This window comes from Pelobates fuscus, chromosome 5 (assembly GCF_036172605.1).
Source record: "Pelobates fuscus isolate aPelFus1 chromosome 5, aPelFus1.pri, whole genome shotgun sequence".
Lineage (NCBI taxonomy): Eukaryota > Metazoa > Chordata > Amphibia > Anura > Pelobatidae > Pelobates > Pelobates fuscus.
Window position 1 is genome coordinate 13,191,335 of NC_086321.1, and position 24,751 is coordinate 13,216,085.

The following is a 24,751-nucleotide window of genomic DNA, read 5'->3' on the forward strand; positions in this document are numbered from 1 at the left end:
GTTATACGCTCTGTCCTGTAACTGGGCGTCTCCATCTTAGCTCCCTGTCAGTCATTGTTATACACTCTGTCCTGTAACTGGGCGCCGCCATTTTAGCTCCCTGTCAGTCATTGTTATAAGCTCCGTTCTTTACACCTGGCAGTGAGCATAGAGAAAGGATACAGAGGATAGAAATTAAACAATGTTTCTATTTCACCTCTTCATTTGCATTGTGTGCCCTGGCTATGCCTTGTTTGAACTTAATAGTGATGTTATTTGCTAAATCATTAATTTAAATTTAAAAGAAAAGATATAATGTGGCGAAACCAACCTCGCCACTATGAGCTGGAGAAGCCTGGTTGCTCGCCTGCTTCCTTTGGACTATGGACCAGACTTTAAAAAGCTTATTTTCCCTGCAGAAAGGCTTATTCGTGCCTTTTCTGCCGGGGTGTTCGGTAGATTTTATCTACCGAACAAACTAACGAATGCGGGACAACCTGGGAGCTGGAGTGTGCCGTCAATTGACCGCCCAGAAGCTGCGGTTAACCGCAGCTTAATTGATGAACGCTGGGTGGTCTTTGTTCGTCGACCGAACACGTGGCGGCGGCCATTTTACAAGTACCGTACGGCCAGCGGTGTTCGGCACCTAACTTATGGAACTATAAACGGACACTTATTTGCACGAACACCGCTGAGCCGTCCGTCTCCTGGTTCCTATTCGTGGGGATGTAGCCGAACAGCCGTTCATACGGTAGTTTGTTTCATGTGAATTGTAGTAACCCAGATAGCTATGCCATGGAGCCTATTTGTGTGATTAAAGACTTTGGCCCCATGGCGATTAAACTGTATTCGGTTGGTCTGAGTGCCATTCACCTAATAATGTGCACTCAGACCTGAGCTATCTGGGGATATGTAACATGTCTATGTTTAATGTATAACAAGTAACTTTATATATTTTAAAACATAATACTGTATTTAGGTCCCCACATGTGTAATGGAGTTTTGCCTTTGTCCTGGGAGATAATTGAATTACTTCTCCAATTATCTCCAGGGCAGAAGGGAGGAAGCCAGGATGCATTGTGGGGATGTTTTGCTTCTGTGTGTCTGTAATTGGTTTATGTCTGTCCTTTGTTACAGTCTTCCATTTGGTCCCCTAGGGGAGTGTCCACCAGGTGGGAGACCTGCATAAATACTGGGCAGGTAGCCCTGAGTAAATGAGATTCTGCTTGACCCTCAAACCGATGTGTCATCTCGTTTTTGGGGGAATTGGATTGTATGCCGACTGCCAGGAGTGTAAGCGGATTGTATGCTTTTCCTGTTCGGCTGATTCCAGGGTTCGTGTGTTTCCAGTTCGGGAGTTTCCAGAATTCGTACAGTTTGCAGTTCGGGAGATTGGTGCTTGCAGTAGCTGCTGGTCTATGGAAAAGGGGATTATCGCCTAAACTGGGTTATATCCTCTTGTAAGTAAAACGGTCCGTTACATATAATTTAAAGAAAAAAAAGGTTAACACAAGTTCTATGTGATTTTCAATGTTTTATCCAGTGTGTAAATTGCAGAGAAGTAACCATTTCTTTATAAACTGTTTGATTGTTAGTGTGATCTGGATCTACCACGGGTTCCGTTTTGACCCACAGATTGATGATGTATCCATTCATCACTCAAAGAAATAAGTAAGAGGAAGCAGACTGTCTATGGTTTCTTAATGCCAGCTGTCTCCTGACATCCCATATGGAGCTGCCCAGGGCTCCCTTTTCCTCACAAAGCTCTGTGAGGTCCTTCTCCATCCATCCCTAAAGCTCCCCTCTAATCTCTCTCAGCTCCTCTAGCATCAGAGCCTCTATCAGCGCCTGTAGATCCATGGAAGGATCTCTGTTGACCATGGTGGAAGGAGCCAGCTATGAACTAACACGGCCTCGGGTGTGGAAGACACTGCAGGGCCCTTGTGTTACTTTATATCATATTCACCCTACTATGTACTAAGATGTATGTGGCTTTGTCAAAGTTAACTCAAAACTCAACTGAAACGAGCAAAGTATTTGCCATTTTGAACAAATGGTTTTTCAATATGTTGATTTTTCTTGCGCATTCAATTAAACATATAGAAACAAAAAAGTCAGAAGAACAATTTACTTTTTAACGCAATTTTGTAAATGATCGCCCCTGTTCTACAAGGTTATGTCAATCCAGAGCTCACAAGCAGCTCGTACAGAGGCAAATCCTTAATCCAGTAAATATAACTTAATTAGCATTAACTCTTTACTAATTCATTTCAGAAATCATTTATTTTATGAAAATGTAATATAGGCAATAACAGGTATTTTATTTGCTATATACCTGAAGTCTAGGTGATCCACTATAAATCAGCATGCAGATACCTCTCCAAACAGGGCCATTTGGGCACATTGAGTATTAGCCTAAATCCTAGCCGGGCTTATCTGCTCACTCGGGCGCTCCTGCCTGGGAATCTCACAGTAATAAGAGGATATAAAGGTTTATATTGCAGGGAACACATTGATCGATTGGCTTAATGTATTGCAGAACTTAATACTCTGAAAGTCTTTTTATAAAAATAAAGGGCAGTGCTTGAAATACTATAACCCTGTAGCAGCCGTGGGAGGGCAGGATTGGCCAGTGCAATGAGACGAGGCCGGGGGAGAGTGCTACCTACGATGACATTGACAATGTGCAACAGTCAGCAATATCGAATCGCCATTGTCAACTATTGTAGATATCATTCACTGCAGCTCAATGACAAACACCGCTAAGCAAAATATCTTTATTATTCTTCTGCTTAAATTATATTTTCTACAGACTGTAAATGGGCTGGATTGTGTATTCAACTGGTAACCATAGGTGTTATTGTTGGGGGCATTGGTATTGATGTCCTGGATTTTGGACACTTTGGCCCCAGATCTCAGATAGTAGTGGGAATCAGGAGCATGTTAGTGCTTTTATTTATTATTTATTAGCTGCACTACTACAATAAGCTGTAATGATACAATGAGCTGTAATGATAGAATAAGCTGTAATGATACAATGAGCTGTAATGATAGATTTCCATCTGCCCAATCTTTTAATAATATGCACTGGAGTGTCAGTGTTGAAGGAGACCGAAGCTGCCCCTATTCTAAATGAAAGACCCGAGACATGGATACAACCCAATCTTAGGAGTAGTGTTCTGATGTAGAAGATGAATTTAGCCGTAGTCAGAGGGATTCAGTGAGAGTAGTGGTGAAATGTGTGTGGCATGACTGAGTGTGGATAAGTAAGAGTCAAGTATTTTAACTGGGCACTAGTTCTAGGTGGGATAAAGTGGTATAGCGGATGGATGAGTAGTTTGGTTCGTTTTAGAGGTTTGTAGAGAAAGTATATAGTGATCATGATTTTTAGCGATATCCAATATTTTTAAGGTGGTCTCAAACAAACATAAAATGCTATATAAAATTTGTGGGAATATCGAATAGTCGTGTACAGTAAATCAGAGAGGGCTCAGAATATCGAACCATCGATCGGTAACCTGGATGATGTAGGGGGTCTATCTGTTTTATTAAATACGCGGTAATATGCTTTTAATGGGATAGGACGTTAGGAAAGGTGTGTGATTGGGATAAGTGGTTGTGGCTGTATTTACCTTATCCTGGGACCGACCTGGCTCCTAAGCTTGAGCCGCGCGTGGCTGGATCACTCCTGCTTCCACACGAGCCGCATGCGGCTTGATCTCCTCTTCTGACTTAGCCGCGTGCACTGACCGCAGTGATCGGTCATGTGGCCCGCCTGGCACTAGAAGCACGGCTCTAGTCACGAGCTCACTCTTAAAGGGGCAGTGGGAGCCAAAAGTTGATCCAGGCTCCCATTGGCCCACGTCATTCCAGCAACCCCACACACGAACGTTTTGGGGGCCCAATAGCTTGCATTTAAAAAAACAAAACTTTTTTGACTGTAATATAATAGCAGTCAGTTTCCTTCACACGTGTGCGTTTCAGGGCCTGCCAGGGCACAGTGTCACACCAGTGCAACTCATATCTGGTGTAACAGTAGTGTACATTAAAAAATAAACTAGAAATTTGACTGTGAAATAATAGCAGTCAGTTTCCTTCACACGTGTGCGTTTCAGGGCCTGCCAGGGCACAGTGTCACACCAGTGCAACTCATATCTGGTGTAACAGTAGTGTACATTTAAAAACAAATACAGGGGGCTTGTTGTCACCTTTCGGGGACCCTTGGTGTTGTACGTGGCTGGGTGGAGGAAGAGACCTTCAATGACATCAGTGAGGACAAGGAACGGGACATGGCTAGCTTGGTATCCAACCTTGTGCAAATGGGGAGTTTGAGGTTGTGCAAATGGACTGTTTGCGGTTGTTTGCGGTGCGTTAAACGGGGAGTTTGGTCTTTCACTGTGAAGCGGGCGTAACCCTTACACTACCTGATCGATACAACATCATACCTGATGTTTTAAAGCACGTTATTCCAAACAATTTAGGAATGTTAGGTGATTTATGCCCTTTATGGATTAAAACCAGACTCTGCATCAACTATGTAATTTTCCATGGGAGTTTTGCCATGGATCCCCCTCCGGCATGCCACAGTCCAGGTGTTAGTCCCCTTGAAACAACTTTTCCATCACTATTGTGGCCAGAAAGAGTCCCGGTGGGTTTTAAAATTCGCCTGCCTATTGAAGTCTATGTCGGTTCGCCAGGTTAGCCCGTTCGCGAACATTTGCGGAAGTTCGCGTTCGCCGTTCACGAACGGAAAATTTTATGTTCGCGACATCACTAGCGGTAATGATAGAATAAGCTGTAATGATACAATGAGGTGTAATAATACAATAAGCTGTAATAATACAATGAGCTGTAATGATAGAATAAGCTGTAATGATACAATGAGCTGTAATGATACGTTATATAAATAGTTAAATAGTTATATAATTATTATAAATGTAATACTAAGTTAAAGCTATCTCTTACCTGGGGCACATTTCTCTGTATTCACGTCTTCTTTAGTAGATTCCCCCGAGCACTTTTCAAAGAGTGATTTGGCGTTGGGCATCTTGTCAAGTGACAACATATTCTCCAGAGCTACCATTAGCCTGCATGAAACACCAAGACCCCATAACTCACACTGCTAGCCCACAGGACCACCTTATAGGGACACACTACTGGAGGGGGAGGGGGCTTTCTCCAACATATCTTAATCCATGAACAAAAGAATTTAGGATGTGTGTGTGTGTTAGCTAAACCAGGCGAGAGAAGTGACTACACTGTGTTTTCCTCATGGAAATGAATAGGGGCTTGTGGTGTATTGCGCAGTGCAGTCCATAGGGCCATGTGCCATACAGCGCATACAGCATGCTGTCTGATAGAGTGAGAGATATCTCCAGGAAGGGAGAGGAGTAGCTACTGAAAGATAATACGTATCAATCACTCTGAGTGCATGAAGCGCTGTATAGCTAGAGCGCCTAACACAAACACTGTCAGTTATTCTGCTGCTGGTTCACAAATAAACTGCCGATCAGTAAATCATTAAATGGTTAGAGGTGAGTTGCAGGTTTGTGCACTTTTCACCAATTTTTGCTAACTTGTTCCTCATTTGGAACCTAGTGACCCTGCAAAACACAGAGGGGTCAATTTGAAAGTTTTCCCAAATCATCTCCTTGGCCTGTATTTTTCCATGTGGATTTCAATTCTTCAGAATTCACTGTGGTTTGTCTATAATGTATCTCTCTTCAAAATAGTGGTCAGACGCAGTAGGTTGCAGGGGTGGCAGGGGTGGCAGCTGCGACCGGTCCCGTCATTCCAGTAACGTATGGGGGGGGGGGGGGGGGGCAGGGCAATTTTTGCACCGGGGCCCCGTGGTTTCTAGTTATGCCTCTGGTCAGAAGGTTTAAGATATAAGACAAACATAACAAAATGGCAGATTATCTTATCGCCATTTGATTAGTACTGAGCACATACACACAGTTAATGCTTTGTTAATGCTGAGTAAAATGCAACGGAGGCTATTCACTGGAGCGGATCATTATTCTGCCAAGGGTTTTATCTGCACATTGTGCTAACTGGACACCTTGGAAATGTATAGATTACAAGATATTTCAAAAAATAACATTGTTCTAACAGCCTGCATGCTAGCTGTTTGATAGGTCTATTTATTTATTTGCCTCACCCAACATCCTTGATAATATGATTAAAGGGACACTAACAACTTAGCATATGTGGAGAGTTTATGGCACAGAGAGTACCCTGTGAGCACTCTGAGAGCGGCTTAGAACTGCAGCGATTCACAAAAAGAGTGCAGTGCCATAAGCCAGCCCATCAGAGCTGTCAATCAGGAAGCCAGAATCTGGGCTTTCTCTAAGAATTTGGAATATTTACTAAAGTGAACTTTAAATTTAAAGCCACAGTAGCCAAATTGGAAGAATAGCTGACCCAGAGAATTTTTCCAATTCAACTATTTTGAAATTGAATTTGTTGGATCCGCAAGGAGATAAGTGTAAGACAGGTTTTAGGTTGATTTCTATAATTCTGACTGTCTGCATCCGGCCTATCAGAGACCGTCTCGTTATTTACACCATGACGAGACCGTGTGACAGACTTGGGGACTGATATTGCGCAGTGTCCAGTAAATAGCCTCCACGGAATGCATGCATTAATTGCACTCTGTCCACACCATGCCAGCGAGTTTGGCAGTACCTCTTATTCATCTCATCGTGTAACTAAAAAAAGAAAAATACGTCTGTGAGTCGGACAGCGCTAAATAGATTGTGCTCTGACAGCATTACTTGGCTAGCAGCTGGCAAGATCAGACACATCACAGCAAAATTAAACAGACATGGAAAATATTACTTAGGAACAAATGGAGTTTTGATTTTTAGGAGAGATTTACAAAAAATATTTATTTTAGCCTAAATTTCAAATTTGATTTTTAAGTCACTACGATTCAGTGTTTATTGTATAACTCCCACCGAACATATTGTGATAAATGTAACAATAATGGTAAATAGTGATAACAAGAACTAAATTGGCAAATCACAGATCAAAACATCATAAAATTGGGAAAATCAAAATTGGTCCTGTGTAGTGACTGTGGTTACAAGATTCTGAACACCTAAAAAGTGCGAGTGCAATTAAGATGGTGTATATTTAAATTACCATGTATTACAAGCACTTACAATTTTAGTATTGGAACATAAAAAGGAATAAAAGAGAGAGGAAAACGATACGTATAGTGTGGTATGTAATCCAAATAACAAATATTAAAAACAAAAAATAGTGGCTTTTATAAGTGACCCTTAAGGACAAAGCTATTTAAGCACAATTTGGATTTTGCTGTATTTTTGTAATTGCCTGTCTTTTGTTTTTAAGATTTGTTATTTGTATTAAATACTACATCATACCTGTCTTTTTCTCTCTCTCTTATGTAGGCCATTTCCATGTCCCCGGCCGGATGCGATTGCAATAAGCTGATAACACTCAGGGCAATAACCCCATGCCCTGACGGTTCACTCTGTGTTTGGGCTGTCGTGAGTGGGGTCAGCCTGACAGACTTTTCGCTACATCTCTTATTGTCTTTCTGGCATGAGGGGCCATGGTTAAGGAGGCAGGCTTATGGTGCAGAATTCTGCAAAACATCTATGTATTTCTTGCAACAACAGAGAATAGGAGAACTCTGTAAACGGGGAAAAGCCTAGAGAAACTCTAGTTTTCCTTTTGGTTAATCCCAGCTCAGGTCTCGAAAAAGCTTTTTGCTCACTAGTGCCATTGCAGAGAGAACCTATAACATTTGTATATCTGACTGAGCCCACCTATAAATGCCAGTCATTTCTCTCTGCACAAGAGATTCTGCAAACCCTAGGCTATTGCTTCGGCCTTCTTTGGGCTTCGTCATTAAGGTGTAGCTAATACCCCTTTAGGCACAGTGAGCACGGGATCCACGTCTGGATTACCCTTTCAGCTCAGGGAGAACCGAAGCAAATGCATTGCAACAAAAACATAGAATATGAAAACTTTGAGAAACTCAGTAGCTTGCCCTTCGGTTATTCACCACAAAACAAATGCAGCATATTAATACGGCAAAAATTTATAAAATGCATTAAAGTTGTATTGGTGATCGAATTGTCCCTTTAAGTAGCAGAGTTTGTAAAGAATGGATGTCGCTATCGATAAAGTCAATCGTCTCTCTACTAACTGCTTCACGTCACCATTTTCTTGAAATGACTTCCCATTGGTGGCTTCTATGATTCGGGGGTAAAACATTTCTCATTATTGAGGCATATTATGTAGCCGAACATATCATTCAGGGTGAGATATAGAACACGTTGACTTACGCTAAGAAACACAACAGGATCTGTCTCTTCCAGCTCCTGCACGGTTCTCTCCAGGATTTCTTTAGACAGGTCGATGTTTTTCTGGAAGTTAACAATCTGATCCTGCAGATATTCCAGTTTAATCTTCTTTATTCCCTCAAAGCTTTCTCTCTGCGCTGTGTGCTGAGCAAAGACTTTCTGGATCATCTCTTCATTCTGCTCTTGTAAAACCTTCTCTGTTTCTGTGTAAATTTTCTGCAACATATTAAATAATTTAACCATGAGTTACAGACAATCTAAATCCAGAGGACTGACAACCAACCAGGACCGATGGTCAGCAAATAAAAAAAGTTGCCCTGAAGTATGTATAATTCACACGCTCCACGAAGGAATCAGTTCATTAGAGGGATACTCTAACCAGCAAAACATCTTTAAGTTAATGAAGCAGTTTTGGTGTATAGAACATGCCCCTGCAGTCTCACTGCTCAATTCTCTGCCATTTAGGAGTTAAATCACCTTTGTTTCTGTTTATGTAGCCCTAGCCACACCTCCCCTGGCTATAACTAAGCCTACATGATAAAATGGTTTCAATTTCAATCAGACTTTACAGCACATTGTGTTGACTTTAGAAGTTCTTATCTCCGTCTTAGTTAATTGAGCTTTAATCACAAACAGGGGTTTCCTGCAGGTTATTAACATAGCAGGAAATAATAAATAAATAAAAGATAATGGAGTTACTTGTTTGAAGCAGTGTCTGAAGGCACCGATCTATGGCTTTCTCATAAAACTATCGCTCACTTCCAGGTTCAGCCTTTCTTACGTATTTATTCTGATCTGAACTTTAGCTGCACATCTATAATTGCTGCTTTAAGAACATTCTCCTTAACAACACAATAGATAAACAGTTTTGTACGAAGAAACTCGCTTACTTCAACATCATTGAATAGGGCTTCCACTCTGCTGACAAAATCCTCTGTTTTCAATGAGTTTTCTTGAAGTTTATCATATAAATCCTCCAAATTGGTCTAAAAAAAGAAAGTTAAAAATCATTCGACTCACCCCGATATTATAGTATCATAATCCCACTAAATATTAATTATAGTATAAATTATAGTATCATAATCAAACTAAATAATAATTATAGTATAAATTATAGTATCATAATTCCACTAAATAATAATTATAGTATAAATTATAGTATCATAATCCCACTAAATAATAATTATAGTATCATAATTCCACTAAATAATAATTATAGTATAGATTATAGTATCATAATTCCAGTAAATAATAATTATAGTATAAATTATAGTATCATAATCCCACTAAATAATAATTATAGTATCATAATTCCACTAAATAATAATTATAGTATAGATTATAGTATCATAATCCCACTAAATAATAATTATAGTATAGATTATAGTATCATAATCCCACTAAGTAATAATTAAAGTATAAATTATAGTATCATAATCCCACTAAATAATAATTATAGTATAGATTATAGTATCATAATCCCACTAAATAATAATTATAGTATAAATTATAGTATCATAATCCCACTAAATAATAATTATAGTATAAATTATAGTATCATAATCCCACTAAATAATAATTATAGTATAAATTATAGTATCATAATCCCACTAAATAATAATTATAGTATAAATTATAGTATCATAATTCCACTAAATAATAATTATAGTATAAATTATAGTATCATAATCCCACTAAATAATAATTATAGTATCATAATTCCACTAAATAATAATTATAGTATAGATTATAGTATCATAATTCCACTAAATAATAATTATAGTATAAATTATAGTATCATAATCCCACTAAATAATAATTATAGTATCATAATTCCACTAAATAATAATTATAGTATAGATTATAGTATCATAATCCCACTAAATAATAATTATAGTATAGATTATAGTATCATAATCCCACTAAATAATAATTATAGTATAAATTATAGTATCATCATCCCACTAAATAATAATTATAGTATAAATTATAGTATCATAATCCCACTAAATAATAATTATAGTATACATTATAGTATCATAATCCCACTAAATAATAATTATAGTATAAATTATAGTATCATAATCCCACTAAATAATAATTATAGTATAGATTATAGTATCATAATCCCACTAAATAATAATTATAGTATAAATTATAGTATCATAATCCCACTAAATAATAATTATAGTATAGATTATAGTATCATAATCCCACTAAATAATAATTATAGTATAAATTATAGTATCATAATCCCACTAAATAATAATTATAGTATAGATTATAGTATCATAATCCCACTAAATAATAATTATAGTATAAATTATAGTATCATAATCCCACTAAATAATAATTATAGTATAAATTATAGTATCATAATCCCACTAAATAATAATTATAGTATAAATTATAGTATCATAATCCCACTAAATAATAATTATAGTATAAATTATAGTATCATAATCCCACTAAATAATAATTATAGTATAGATTATAGTATCATAATCCCACTAAATAATAATTATAGTATAAATTATAGTATGATAATCCCACTAAATAATAATTATAGTATAAATTATAGTATGATAATCCCACTAAATAATAATTATAGTATAGATTATAGTATCATAATCCCACTAAATAATAATTATAGTATAAATTATAGTATGATAATCCCACTAAATAATAATTATAGTATAAATTATAGTATGATAATCCCACTAAATAATAATTATAGTATAAATTATAGTATCATAATCCCACTAAATAATAATTATAGTATAAATTATAGTACCATAATTCCACTAAAAATAATTATAGTATAAATTATAGTATCATAATCCCACTAAATAATAATTATAGTATAGATTATAGTATCATAATCCCACTAAATAATAATTATAGTATAAATTATAGTATCATAATCCCACTAAATAATAATTATAGTATAGATTATAGTATCATAATCCCACTAAATAATAATTATAGTATAAATTATAGTATCATAATCCCACTAAATAATAATTATAGTATAAATTATAGTATCATAATCCCACTAAATAATAATTATAGTATAAATTATAGTATCATAATCCCACTAAATAATAATTATAGTATAAATTATAGTATCATAATTCCACTAAATAATAATTATAGTATAAATTATAGTATCATAATCCCACTAAATAATAATTATAGTATCATAATTCCACTAAATAATAATTATAGTATAGATTATAGTATCATAATTCCACTAAATAATAATTATAGTATAAATTATAGTATCATAATCCCACTAAATAATAATTATAGTATCATAATTCCACTAAATAATAATTATAGTATAGATTATAGTATCATTATCCCACTAAATAATAATTATAGTATAGATTATAGTATCATAATCCCACTAAATAATAATTATAGTATAAATTATAGTATCATCATCCCACTAAATAATAATTATAGTATAGATTATAGTATCATAATCCCACTAAATAATAATTATAGTATAAATTATAGTATGATAATCCCACTAAATAATAATTATAGTATAAATTATAGTATGATAATCCCACTAAATAATAATTATAGTATAGATTATAGTATCATAATCCCACTAAATAATAATTATAGTATAAATTATAGTATGATAATCCCACTAAATAATAATTATAGTATAAATTATAGTATGATAATCCCACTAAATAATAATTATAGTATAAATTATAGTATCATAATCCCACTAAATAATAATTATAGTATAAATTATAGTACCATAATTCCACTAAAAATAATTATAGTATAAATTATAGTATCATAATCCCACTAAATAATAATTATAGTATAGATTATAGTATCATAATCCCACTAAATAATAATTATAGTATAAATTATAGTATCATAATCCCACTAAATAATAATTATAGTATAGATTATAGTATCATAATCCCACTAAATAATAATTATAGTATAAATTATAGTATCATAATCCCACTAAATAATAATTATAGTATAAATTATAGTATCATAATCCCACTAAATAATAATTATAGTATAAATTATAGTATCATAATCCCACTAAATAATAATTATAGTATAAATTATAGTATCATAATTCCACTAAATAATAATTATAGTATAAATTATAGTATCATAATCCCACTAAATAATAATTATAGTATCATAATTCCACTAAATAATAATTATAGTATAGATTATAGTATCATAATTCCACTAAATAATAATTATAGTATAAATTATAGTATCATAATCCCACTAAATAATAATTATAGTATCATAATTCCACTAAATAATAATTATAGTATAGATTATAGTATCATTATCCCACTAAATAATAATTATAGTATAGATTATAGTATCATAATCCCACTAAATAATAATTATAGTATAAATTATAGTATCATCATCCCACTAAATAATAATTATAGTATAAATTATAGTATCATAATCCCACTAAATAATAATTATAGTATACATTATAGTATCATAATCCCACTAAATAATAATTATAGTATAAATTATAGTATCATAATCCCACTAAATAATAATTATAGTATAGATTATAGTATCATAATCCCACTAAATAATAATTATAGTATAAATTATAGTATCATAATCCCACTAAATAATAATTATAGTATAGATTATAGTATCATAATCCCACTAAATAATAATTATAGTATAAATTATAGTATCATAATCCCACTAAATAATAATTATAGTATACATTATAGTATCATAATCCCACTAAATAATAATTATAGTATAAATTATAGTATCATAATCCCACTAAATAATAATTATAGTATAGATTATAGTATCATAATCCCACTAAATAATAATTATAGTATAAATTATAGTATCATAATCCCACTAAATAATAATTATAGTATAGATTATAGTATCATAATCCCACTAAATAATAATTATAGTATAAATTATAGTATCATAATCCCACTAAATAATAATTATAGTATAAATTATAGTATCATAATCCCACTAAATAATAATTATAGTATAGATTATAGTACCATAATCCCACTAAATAATAATTATAGTATAAATTATAGTATCATAATCCCAATAAATAATAATTATAGTATAAATTATAGTATCATAATCCCACTAAATAATAATTATAGTATAGATTATAGTATCATAATCCCACTAAATAATAATTATAGTATAAATTATAGTATCATAATCCCACTAAATAATAATTATAGTATAAATTATAGTATCATAATCCCACTAAATAATAATTATAGTATAAATTATAGTATCATAATCCCACTAAATAATAATTATAGTATAGATTATAGTATCATAATCCCACTAAATAATAATTATAGTATAAATTATAGTATCATAATCCCACTAAATAATAATTATAGTATAGATTATAGTATCATAATCCCACTAAATAATAATTATAGTATAGATTATAGTACCATAATCCCACTAAATAATAATTATAGTATAAATTATAGTATCATAATCCCACTAAATAATAATTATAGTATAAATTATAGTATCATAATCCCACTAAATAATAATTATAGTATAGATTATAGTATCATAATCCCACTAAATAATAATTATAGTATAAATTATAGTATCATAATCCCACTAAATAATAATTATAGTATAAATTATAGTATCATAATCCCACTAAATAATAATTATAGTATAAATTATAGTATCATAATCCCAATAAATAATAATTATAGTATAAATTATAGTATCATAATCCCACTAAATAATAATTATAGTATAAATTATAGTATCATAATCCCACTAAATAATAATTATAGTATAAATTATAGTATCATAATCCCACTAAATAATAATTATAGTATAAATTATAGTATCATAATCCCACTAAATAATAATTATAGTATAGATTATAGTATCATAATCCCACTAAATAATAATTATAGTATAAATTATAGTATCATAATCCCACTAAATAATAATTATAGTATAGATTATAGTATCATAATCCCACTAAATAATAATTATAGTATAAATTATAGTATCATAATCCCACTAAATAATAATTATAGTATAAATTATAGTATCATAATCCCACTAAATAATAATTATAGTATAGATTATAGTATCATAATCCCACTAAATAATAATTATAGTATAAATTATAGTATCATAATCCCACTAAATAATAATTATAGTATAAATTATAGTATCATAATCCCACTAAATAATAATTATAGTATAGATTATAGTATCATAATCCCACTAAATAATAATTATAGTATAAATTATAGTATCATAATCCCACTAAATAATAATTATAGTATAAATTATAGTATCATAATCCCACTAAATAATAATTATAGTATAAATTATAGTATCATAATCCCACTAAATAATAATTATAGTATAAATTATAGTATCATAATCCCACTAAATAATAATTATAGTATAAATTATAGTATCATAATCCCACTAAATAATAATTATAGTATAAATTATAGTATCATAATCCCACTAAATAATAATTATAGTATAAATTATAGTATCATAATCCCACTAAATAATAATTATAGTATAGATTATAGTATCATAATCCCACTAAATAATAATTATAGTATAAATTATAGTATCATAATCCCACTAAATAATAATTATAGTATAAATTATAGTATCATAATCCCACTAAATAATAATTATAGTATAAATTATAGTATAAATTATAGTATCATAATCCCACTAAATAATAATTATAGTATAGATTATAGTATCATAATCCCACTAAATAATAATTATAGTATAGATTATAGTATCATAATCCCACTAAATAATAATTATAGTATAGATTATAGTATCATAATCCCACTAAATAATAATTATAGTATAAATTATAGTATCATAATCCCACTAAATAATAATTATAGTATAAATTATAGTATCATAATCCCACTAAATAATAATTATAGTATCATAATCCCACTAAATAATAATTATAGTATAGATTATAGTATCATAATCCCACTAAATAATAATTATAGTATAAATTATAGTATCATAATCCCACTAAATAATAATTATAGTATAAATTATAGTATCATAATCCCACTAAATAATAATTATAGTATAAATTATAGTATCATAATCCCACTAAATAATAATTATAGTATAGATTATAGTATCATAATCCCACTAAATAATAATTATAGTATAGATTATAGTATCATAATCCCACTAAATAATAATTATAGTATAAATTATAGTATCATAATCCCACTAAATAATAATTATAGTATAAATTATAGTATCATAATCCCACTAAATAATAATTATAGTATCATAATCCCACTAAATAATAATTATAGTATAGATTATAGTATCATAATCCCACTAAATAATAATTATAGTATAGATTATAGTATCATAATCCCACTAAATAATAATTATAGTATAGATTATAGTATCATAATCCCACTAAATAATAATTATAGTATAGATTATAGTATCATAATCCCACTAAATAATAATTATAGTATAGATTATAGTATCATAATCCCAATAAATAATAATTATAGTATAAATTATAGTATCATAATCCCAATAAATAATAATTATAGTATAAATTATAGTATCATAATCCCAATAAATAATAATTATAGTATAGATTATAGTATCATAATCCCACTAAATAATAATTATAGTATAGATTATAGTATCATAATACCACTAAATAATAATTATAGTATAAATTATAGTATCATAATCCCACTAAATAATAATTATAGTATAAATTATAGTATCATAATCCCACTAAATAATAATTATAGTATAAATTATAGTATCATAATCCCACTAAATAATAATTATAGTATAGATTATAGTATCATAATCCCAATAAATAATAATTATAGTATAAATTATAGTATCATAATCCCACTAAATAATAATTATAGTATAAATTATAGTATCATAATCCCAATAAATAATAATTATAGTATAAATTATAGTATCATAATCCCAATAAATAATAATTATAGTATAAATTATAGTATCATAATCCCACTAAATAATAATTATAGTATAAATTATAGTATCATAATCCCACTAAATAATAATTATAGTATCATAATCCCACTAAATAATAATTATAGTATAGATTATAGTATCATAATCCCACTAAATAATAATTATAGTATAGATTATAGTATCATAATCCCACTAAATAATAATTATAGTATAGATTATAGTATCATAATCCCACTAAATAATAATTATAGTATAGATTATAGTATCATAATCCCACTAAATAATAATTATAGTATAGATTATAGTATCATAATCCCAATAAATAATAATTATAGTATAAATTATAGTATCATAATCCCAATAAATAATAATTATAGTATAAATTATAGTATCATAATCCCAATAAATAATAATTATAGTATAGATTATAGTATCATAATCCCACTAAATAATAATTATAGTATAGATTATAGTATCATAATCCCACTAAATAATAATTATAGTATAAATTATAGTATCATAATCCCACTAAATAATAATTATAGTATAAATTATAGTATCATAATCCCACTAAATAATAATTATAGTATAAATTATAGTATCATAATCCCACTAAATAATAATTATAGTATAGATTATAGTATCATAATCCCAATAAATAATAATTATAGTATAAATTATAGTATCATAATCCCACTAAATAATAATTATAGTATAGATTATAGTATCATAATCCCAATAAATAATAATTATAGTATAAATTATAGTATCATAATCCCAATAAATAATAATTATAGTATAAATTATAGTATCATAATCCCAATAAATAATAATTATAGTATAAATTATAGTATCATAATCCCAATAAATAATAATTATAGTATAGATTATAGTATCATAATCCCACTAAATAATAATTATAGTATAGATTATAGTATCATAATCCCACTAAATAATAATTATAGTATAAATTATAGTATCATAATCCCACTAAATAATAATTATAGTATAGATTATAGTATCATAATCCCAATAAATAATAATTATAGTATAAATTATAGTATCATAATCCCAATAAATAATAATTATAGTATAAATTATAGTATCATAATCCCAATAAATAATAATTATAGTATAAATTATAGTATCATAATCCCAATAAATAATAATTATAGTATAGATTATAGTATCATAATCCCACTAAATAATAATTATAGTATAGATTATAGTATCATAATCCCACTAAATAATAATTATAGTATAGATTATAGTATCATAATCCCACTAAATAATAATTATAGTATAAATTATAGTATCATAATCCCACTAAATAATAATTATAGTATAAATTATAGTATCATAATCCCACTAAATAATAATTATAGTATAGATTATAGTATCATAATCCCACTAAATAATAATTATAGTATAAATTATAGTACCATAATCCCACTAAATAATAATTATAGTATAGATTATAGTATCATAATCCCACTAAATAATAATTATAGTATAAATTATAGTACCATAATCCCAATAAATAATAATTATAGTATAAATTATAGTATCATAATCCCAATAAATAATAATTATAGTATAAATTATAGTATCATAATCCCAATAAATAATAATTATAGTATAAATTATAGTATCATAATCCCAATAAATAATAATTATAGTATAGATTATAGTATCATAATCCCACTAAATAATAATTATAGTATAGATTATAGTATCATAATCCCACTAAATAATAATTATAGTATAGATTATAGTATCATAATCCCACTAAATAATAATTATAGTATAAATTATAGTATCATAATCCCACTAAATAATAATTATAGTATAAATTATAGTATCATAATCCCACTAAATAATAATTATAGTATAGATTATAGTATCATAATCCCACTAAATAATAATTATAGTATAAATTATAGTATCATAATCCCACTAAATAATAATTATAGTATCATAATCCCACTAAATAATAATTATAGTATAGATTATAGTATCATAATCCCACTAAATAATAATTATAGTATAAATTATAGTATCATAATCCCACTAAATAATAATTATAGTATAAATTATAGTATCATAATCCCACTAAATAATAATTATAGTATCATAATCCCACTAAATAATAATTATAGTATAGATTATAGTATCATAATCCCACTAAATAATAATTATAGTATAAATTATAGTATCATAATCCCACTAAATAATAATTATAGTATAGATTATAGTATCATAATCCCACTAAATAATAATTATAGTATCATAATCCCACTAAATAATAATTATAGTATAAATTATAGTATCATAATCCCACTAAATAATAATTATAGTATAAATTATAGTATCATAATCCCAATAAATAATAATTATAGTATAAATTATAGTATCATAATCCCACTAAATAATAATTATAGTATAAATTATAGTATCATAATCCCACTAAATAATAATTATAGTATCATAATCCCACTAAATAATAATTATAGTATAAATTATAGTATCATAATCCCACTAAATAATAATTATAGTATCATAATCCCACTAAATAATAATTATAGTATAGATTATAGTATCATAATCCCACTAAATAATAATTATAGTATAAATTATAGTATCATAATCCCACTAAATAATAATTATAGTATCATAATCCCACTAAATAATAATTATAGTATAGATTATAGTATCATAATCCCACTAAATAATAATTATAGTATAGATTATAGTATCATAATCCCAATAAATAATAATTATAGTATAAATTATAGTATCATAATCCCACTAAATAATAATTATAGTATCATAATCCCACTAAATAATAATTATAGTATAGATTATAGTATCATAATCCCACTAAATAATAATTATAGTATAAATTATAGTATCATAATCCCACTAAATAATAATTATAGTATCATAATCCCACTAAATAATAATTATAGTATAGATTATAGTATCATAATCCCACTAAATAATAATTATAGTATAGATTATAGTATCATAATCCCACTAAATAATAATTATAGTATAAATTATAGTATCATAATCCCACTAAATAATAATTATAGTATCATAATCCCACTAAATAATAATTATAGTATAGATTATAGTATCATAATCCCACTAAATAATAATTATAGTATAAATTATAGTATCATAATCCCAATAAATATGGAATTGTAAAGAACTGAAAAGTCAATTGCAAAATTTAGGTCAAAATAGCTTGTTTGGAAGAGTTTCTCTAAATTTAGAGTATAATGTAATTATAATTTCACTGCAATTTAGCATTTAGTTTACAATCCTCAATAAGTCTACATGTGTGTTTCTTAAAGGATCACAGCCCGCTGTAGTGGTTATGGTTCTGGGAGAACCATGGAGCTGTCCCCTGGTAATGGAGCACACCGTTTGGTCTGCCAGGTGTGGAGGGTCCTCTCTTGCTGGCTGTGACATGCACCCAGTTACTGCAGAGCTACAGAAGCTGGATGCTGATCCTGACGCGCTTTCATTGGCTGAGAGGGTCAGCTGACATTCTGTGCATGGGAATTTGCATTAGCTATCCCAGAACTCTCGTTTCAGGACGGCTGATGATGCCCACGGAGAGTTACGCCTCCAGCAGCCAAGGGGTTAAACTCTCTATGTGCAGTGTTTCCAGGCACCATGACCACTTCAAATGACTAAAGTAGCCATGGTGCTTGGAGTAACCTGTTAGCTTCAAATTTAGGATACAAAATCAGGTTCCCATATTATTTTAGTGGCTGGAACCCGCATATAATATTAATCACACCCCAAGTACCAGCCCACGATAAATTGACTACTGAGGCTGCACTGTTAGTTGCCACAGACACTGGGAAGAGTCTAAAGAAAAGGCTTTGCTTAGTTTTTCTATATTACAGCTGAGGAATGGGTTTCCAAGCCAATGTTGTGAATAGAATTTGGGTTGCAGTAAAAAACAAAAAATAAAACTTTGGTTTACACTACAAGCCAACCGACTTCTTCCCCAGTTCTACTCTGCCACACTTTGTATCTGCACCATGTATCTCACTTGTCCTTCTCCCCTTTAGAATATCAGTCCAGAGACTGTTCCACTTTAATCGTTATTAAATCAATACAAATATTTCCTATATCTTACGTTAAGCACAATCCGGCAAAATACAAATCATCAAAACATGAACAGAAACATTGAAAACCCGTTCAACCACCAATTAAAAGACTTTTTTCTAACAATTAGTCAATAACCCCAAATAATGTTAAGTGTGAACAACACAATGTTAACTAATAATCCCTCATTAATCAATCACACCAATAGAATTCCCAATAACTACAATATAACACAGCAAAATCAATGACATCACCAATACACATTTGCACAATACCTGAAACGTCCGTTGTATCTATATTAAAGAAACACACACTGCAATGTCTATTTGGAACGTAATGGGTTAATTATCACCTGTCACCCATTTGTTCCTCATCAATACATTGACTTTCCATAGCCATCAATCTATGAAGTTATCAAAAACACCCGAACAGGGTTTCTATTGTTTATACTGTGCTATCGACCTATCAATCCTGACGTTGAGATTGATAATGAAATAGACAGATAGACAGACAGGCAGACGCATACAGACAAATCGAATATTACGTAATGTTAGGCGATGAGAGGCTCAATTAAAACAGAATGGAATAGAAAGTCAGGGGGAAAAAAATACATAACGGAAAAATAAAATAACAAGAGAGAAGAGAAATAAGGAAGAGTGTGAGGATGTGCTAGGTAATGGTAGCTGCATGGATTACAGAAAGAATGGGTGACGAGGGTTGCTATGTATGAGGAGACAGACAGAAAGCGAGGAGAGACGTAAAATTACACAGTGAGAGAGAGAAAATACATTGTAATACATTGTCCTAGTACAATTAACATATTAAACTTCACATATACTCAGTGAAGGACTTACTGTCATCTCAGTGACCGCGTTGTCTATCGTTGTGACATCATGGTCCTTATGGTCACCAAAAATCTTATCAATGGCCAATATGGGTATTTTACAGGTATAGCAGTAAGTGTCAATCTGAGCTGTTTTCCCGTCTGTTAGAGACGGTTCCGATAACTCTGATGATTTTTCATGCTCTATAATCTCAAAACCAGACTCTCCGTGGTCCATTGGGCCACCTTGACCAACATCCATAACCATTTCAAACTCCCCATCACTGTCATGGCCCAAATCTTCAAACTTAAGCTCCTCATCTAGCTCATCTAGATCATCCTGACTTATGACCACAAAGTCTAAAGATTTAGCTATGTCACTTTCTAGGTTCTGGCTTTCTCTTTCTTGTGAAACACCTGCTTTCAATCCATCCTTGTTCACTGATCCTACATCTTTCCCTTTTGCTTCTTTGAGTATGGCCTCAACAATGTCAATCATTTCTTGAGGTTTTTTTTCTCTTTCTTCTTCCTCCGAAAACTGTTCATATACCTGGATGCCAACAGGTGGAAACATTTCAACATGTTTTTTACCCTGTGCTGCGTTTTCGTATTCTACTTCTTCTGCGGGTGGAAGGTCATAAAACTGCTCGGTGAGTTCTCTTTGGTGAGGCTTGAATTTGTCAAATGGTATTTCATCTTTAAGGTTATACTTTTCAAAATATATTCCTGTTCCATCATCATCAGATATTCTGCTGTGAAACGAGCCTTCAGAACCATTGTTTTCTTCATCAGAAGGGTTGTTCTCATCTTTTGTGGCTTTTTCATAAAGATCTTCGTAGAGAAATGCTAAAGCAGGTGGTTCTTGTAGGAGCTCTGGGTTTATTGGATAGGAAGTAGGAAAGTAGAAAGATTTTGATAACACTCCTTCTTCAGCATTAAACAATGTTGTTACATCTGGTTTCACAGCATCTTCTTTTGAATTCTCTTTACCGTCACTTGGACTTTCCCGTAATGAGTTTCCAATGGGATTAACAAATTCATCTTCACTTTTTGTCACACCATAGAAGGATTCATCAAAATTCTCCAAGTAATAGTCATATTCGTCAAATTTTTCTTTTTCTGTCGTAGGGTAACATGTCTCTTGCTTAGCATTAACCATTTCAGCTTCCAAGGATGGTTTTCCCATTCCACATTCAATGGGAATTTTGTCATCAACTAAAGTAAATTTCTCAAAGTAATCAACCTCATTTGTACTTTTATCTGGATTAAGTTGCTTTGTGTTCTCTGAAGTGTCTTTGTTCATGTTTTCCAAACCATTAGCATTTTCTCCTGGTTGTGCTCTTATTTCACGATTTCCTTTCAAACTGGTGTCACGTAATACACTAGGCTTGATGGATGAAAGATCAGATTGGTTACTGGACTTTGTCGAAAGCTTTGGTTTTTCATTAAAATATTCTAACTTATCTTGCATTTTGTTACTTGCTTCCTGATCAACTGACAATACCAAGTGTGGTTCTAGAATATTTACCATCTCTGAACCTTCTGGAACAATGCTGAATATGTCTGGTTGTTTCTCAAGAGGTTTTCTGCTGCCAGTGTCACTTTCACGGTGTTTTGATTTCTGCTCTTCGGGGGGAAGATGTTTATTCACATTGTCTGAAACAAGTTGCTCTCCTTTCAAATTATTAGTAGCTAGTTGAGTCAAAGAGTTATTTGACACATCAAAATCTTCTGTTGGTAGATTGCCAGCTGTTGGAATATCAGCTACCTCTTGTTTTTTTATTTCATCTTCTAAAGCAGAAGGTGAGATTTTGTGAAGATCTGTTGTTTTTTGGCCTATTTCCACTGTTGTTTCTCTAATACGTTCTGCAAATGGTTGACATAAGGGCAAATCAACCAGACCTTCCTTTGGTAGGTCATTTCTTGAGACAATATCTGATTTAATATTGTCAGATTCTAGGTTGGAACTTTCATTTTTATCTGTAAGATACAACAGTGAAGAGGTAGGTTGTGTAGACAATGACTCTAAGACAGTCAAATTCTGAGTATGAGATCTTTCTGTGTCTAACCTGTCAGCTGAGAGTGGTTGAACAACTGTTTCTTCTGTTATAAGATTATCTGTCGAGGGTTTATGTGATTGAATGACAGTTAGGTTTGCTTCAACCCAGGAATTTGATAAATTAGATTTTTCTTGTTCAAACTCTTCTGACAATATATTTATTGTTTCATCCAAAGGAGATACCACGGTCTCGAAATCTTTTTTGTTTAATGAGCCTAATTGAACTGTTGGGACAGATTTTACTTGTGAAGCAGTCTCTGCTGCAGATAGTGATGAAGACTCTTCCAAAAACTTCTCTTTAATGTCAACATTTTGCTCCGGGACAGTCTTCAACTTGTGAATTTTGGAGTCTACAAATTTCTTTCTCTTTATTGCAGTTTCTTCACTTGAAACAATAGGAGAAAATGCTTCATGCCCACCGCTGATTCCACTAGAGTCATGAAGATTGTTTGATCTTTCAGCAAGTTTAAATGATTGACTTTTAGCTTTTTCTATTGCACCTTTAACTGCTTGCTCCATATTTTCTGCACACTCTTCCTTTTGATGACTTAACACACTTTTCTTTGGATGCAAAGAGTGCCGTGAAAATTGTGAAGATACCCTGGCTCTTTTTCGGCGTAGCTTGCCCTCGTCCATGATGAATATCACCTTTCCAGGAGTACCCACTGAAGAACTATCCATACTGTACACATCGGAGGTAGTGCTGGCTTCGGAAGCCCATGGTGTGGAACATCGACTTGAGCTGGTCTCCCAGTGAATTCCACTGTCTTCACACTGCACTGTTACCATAGAAAAGGAGGGGTTGGACATAAGGCATTGTAGTTTGGGTTTTACATCTTCAACATCAATAGCATCCTTTAAACTGAAAAGGAAAATCAGAATTAGTACCGGTGACAATGCTATGGCTTTGTAATCATCAGACAACAAAAATATTTAATCATATGTGACTATAAAAAGACACCCTCACACTACGTATATATGTAACAGACTGAAAACATTGAGATTCCTATGTTTATGAATTCACACCATCAATCCAGTACAAAGAACGTACATAGCCAGGTCTAATGATAAATAAATCTGAGCTGACTGTCCTTGTACCTACCTCCTACCAGTCAAGGGATCTATCACACCAAACAGTATTTAAAGGGAATCCTTCTCTAAGACAGGAGATGACAAGATCCATATTATATATGCAGTAAGTAAACATACTTCGGCACTCTGAGTGCACAAATGAATGTAAATAATGAGGAATTACAGGGTGAGATGGGACCAGGAAAATCAGATAGAAAGATATGAAGCAGAGTGAACTTATGATGGTCGTCATAATACACATTAGAAATCAATATGTCTTGCCCTTTACAAGGCTCGGAGCAGTGACAGTATCAG

The 24,751-nt window shown here is 30.9% G+C and overlaps 1 protein-coding gene across 2 annotated transcripts in view; it reads right to left on the minus strand.

Moving 5' to 3' along the window:
* CMYA5 (cardiomyopathy associated 5) overlaps positions 1–24,751 on the minus strand; it is a 67,775-nt gene that overhangs the window by 26,795 nt on the left and 16,229 nt on the right. For both annotated transcript variants that reach the window (XM_063453579.1, XM_063453578.1), the window contains exons 2-6: positions 21,338–24,227; positions 9,209–9,304; positions 8,301–8,534; positions 6,667–6,689; positions 4,945–5,066 (exon numbers count right to left, since the gene is read on the minus strand). In XM_063453579.1, coding sequence (XP_063309649.1) covers positions 4,945–5,066; positions 6,667–6,689; positions 8,301–8,534; positions 9,209–9,304; positions 21,338–24,227 — 3,365 coding nt within the window. The remainder of the gene's footprint in view (positions 1–4,944; positions 5,067–6,666; positions 6,690–8,300; positions 8,535–9,208; positions 9,305–21,337; positions 24,228–24,751) is intronic.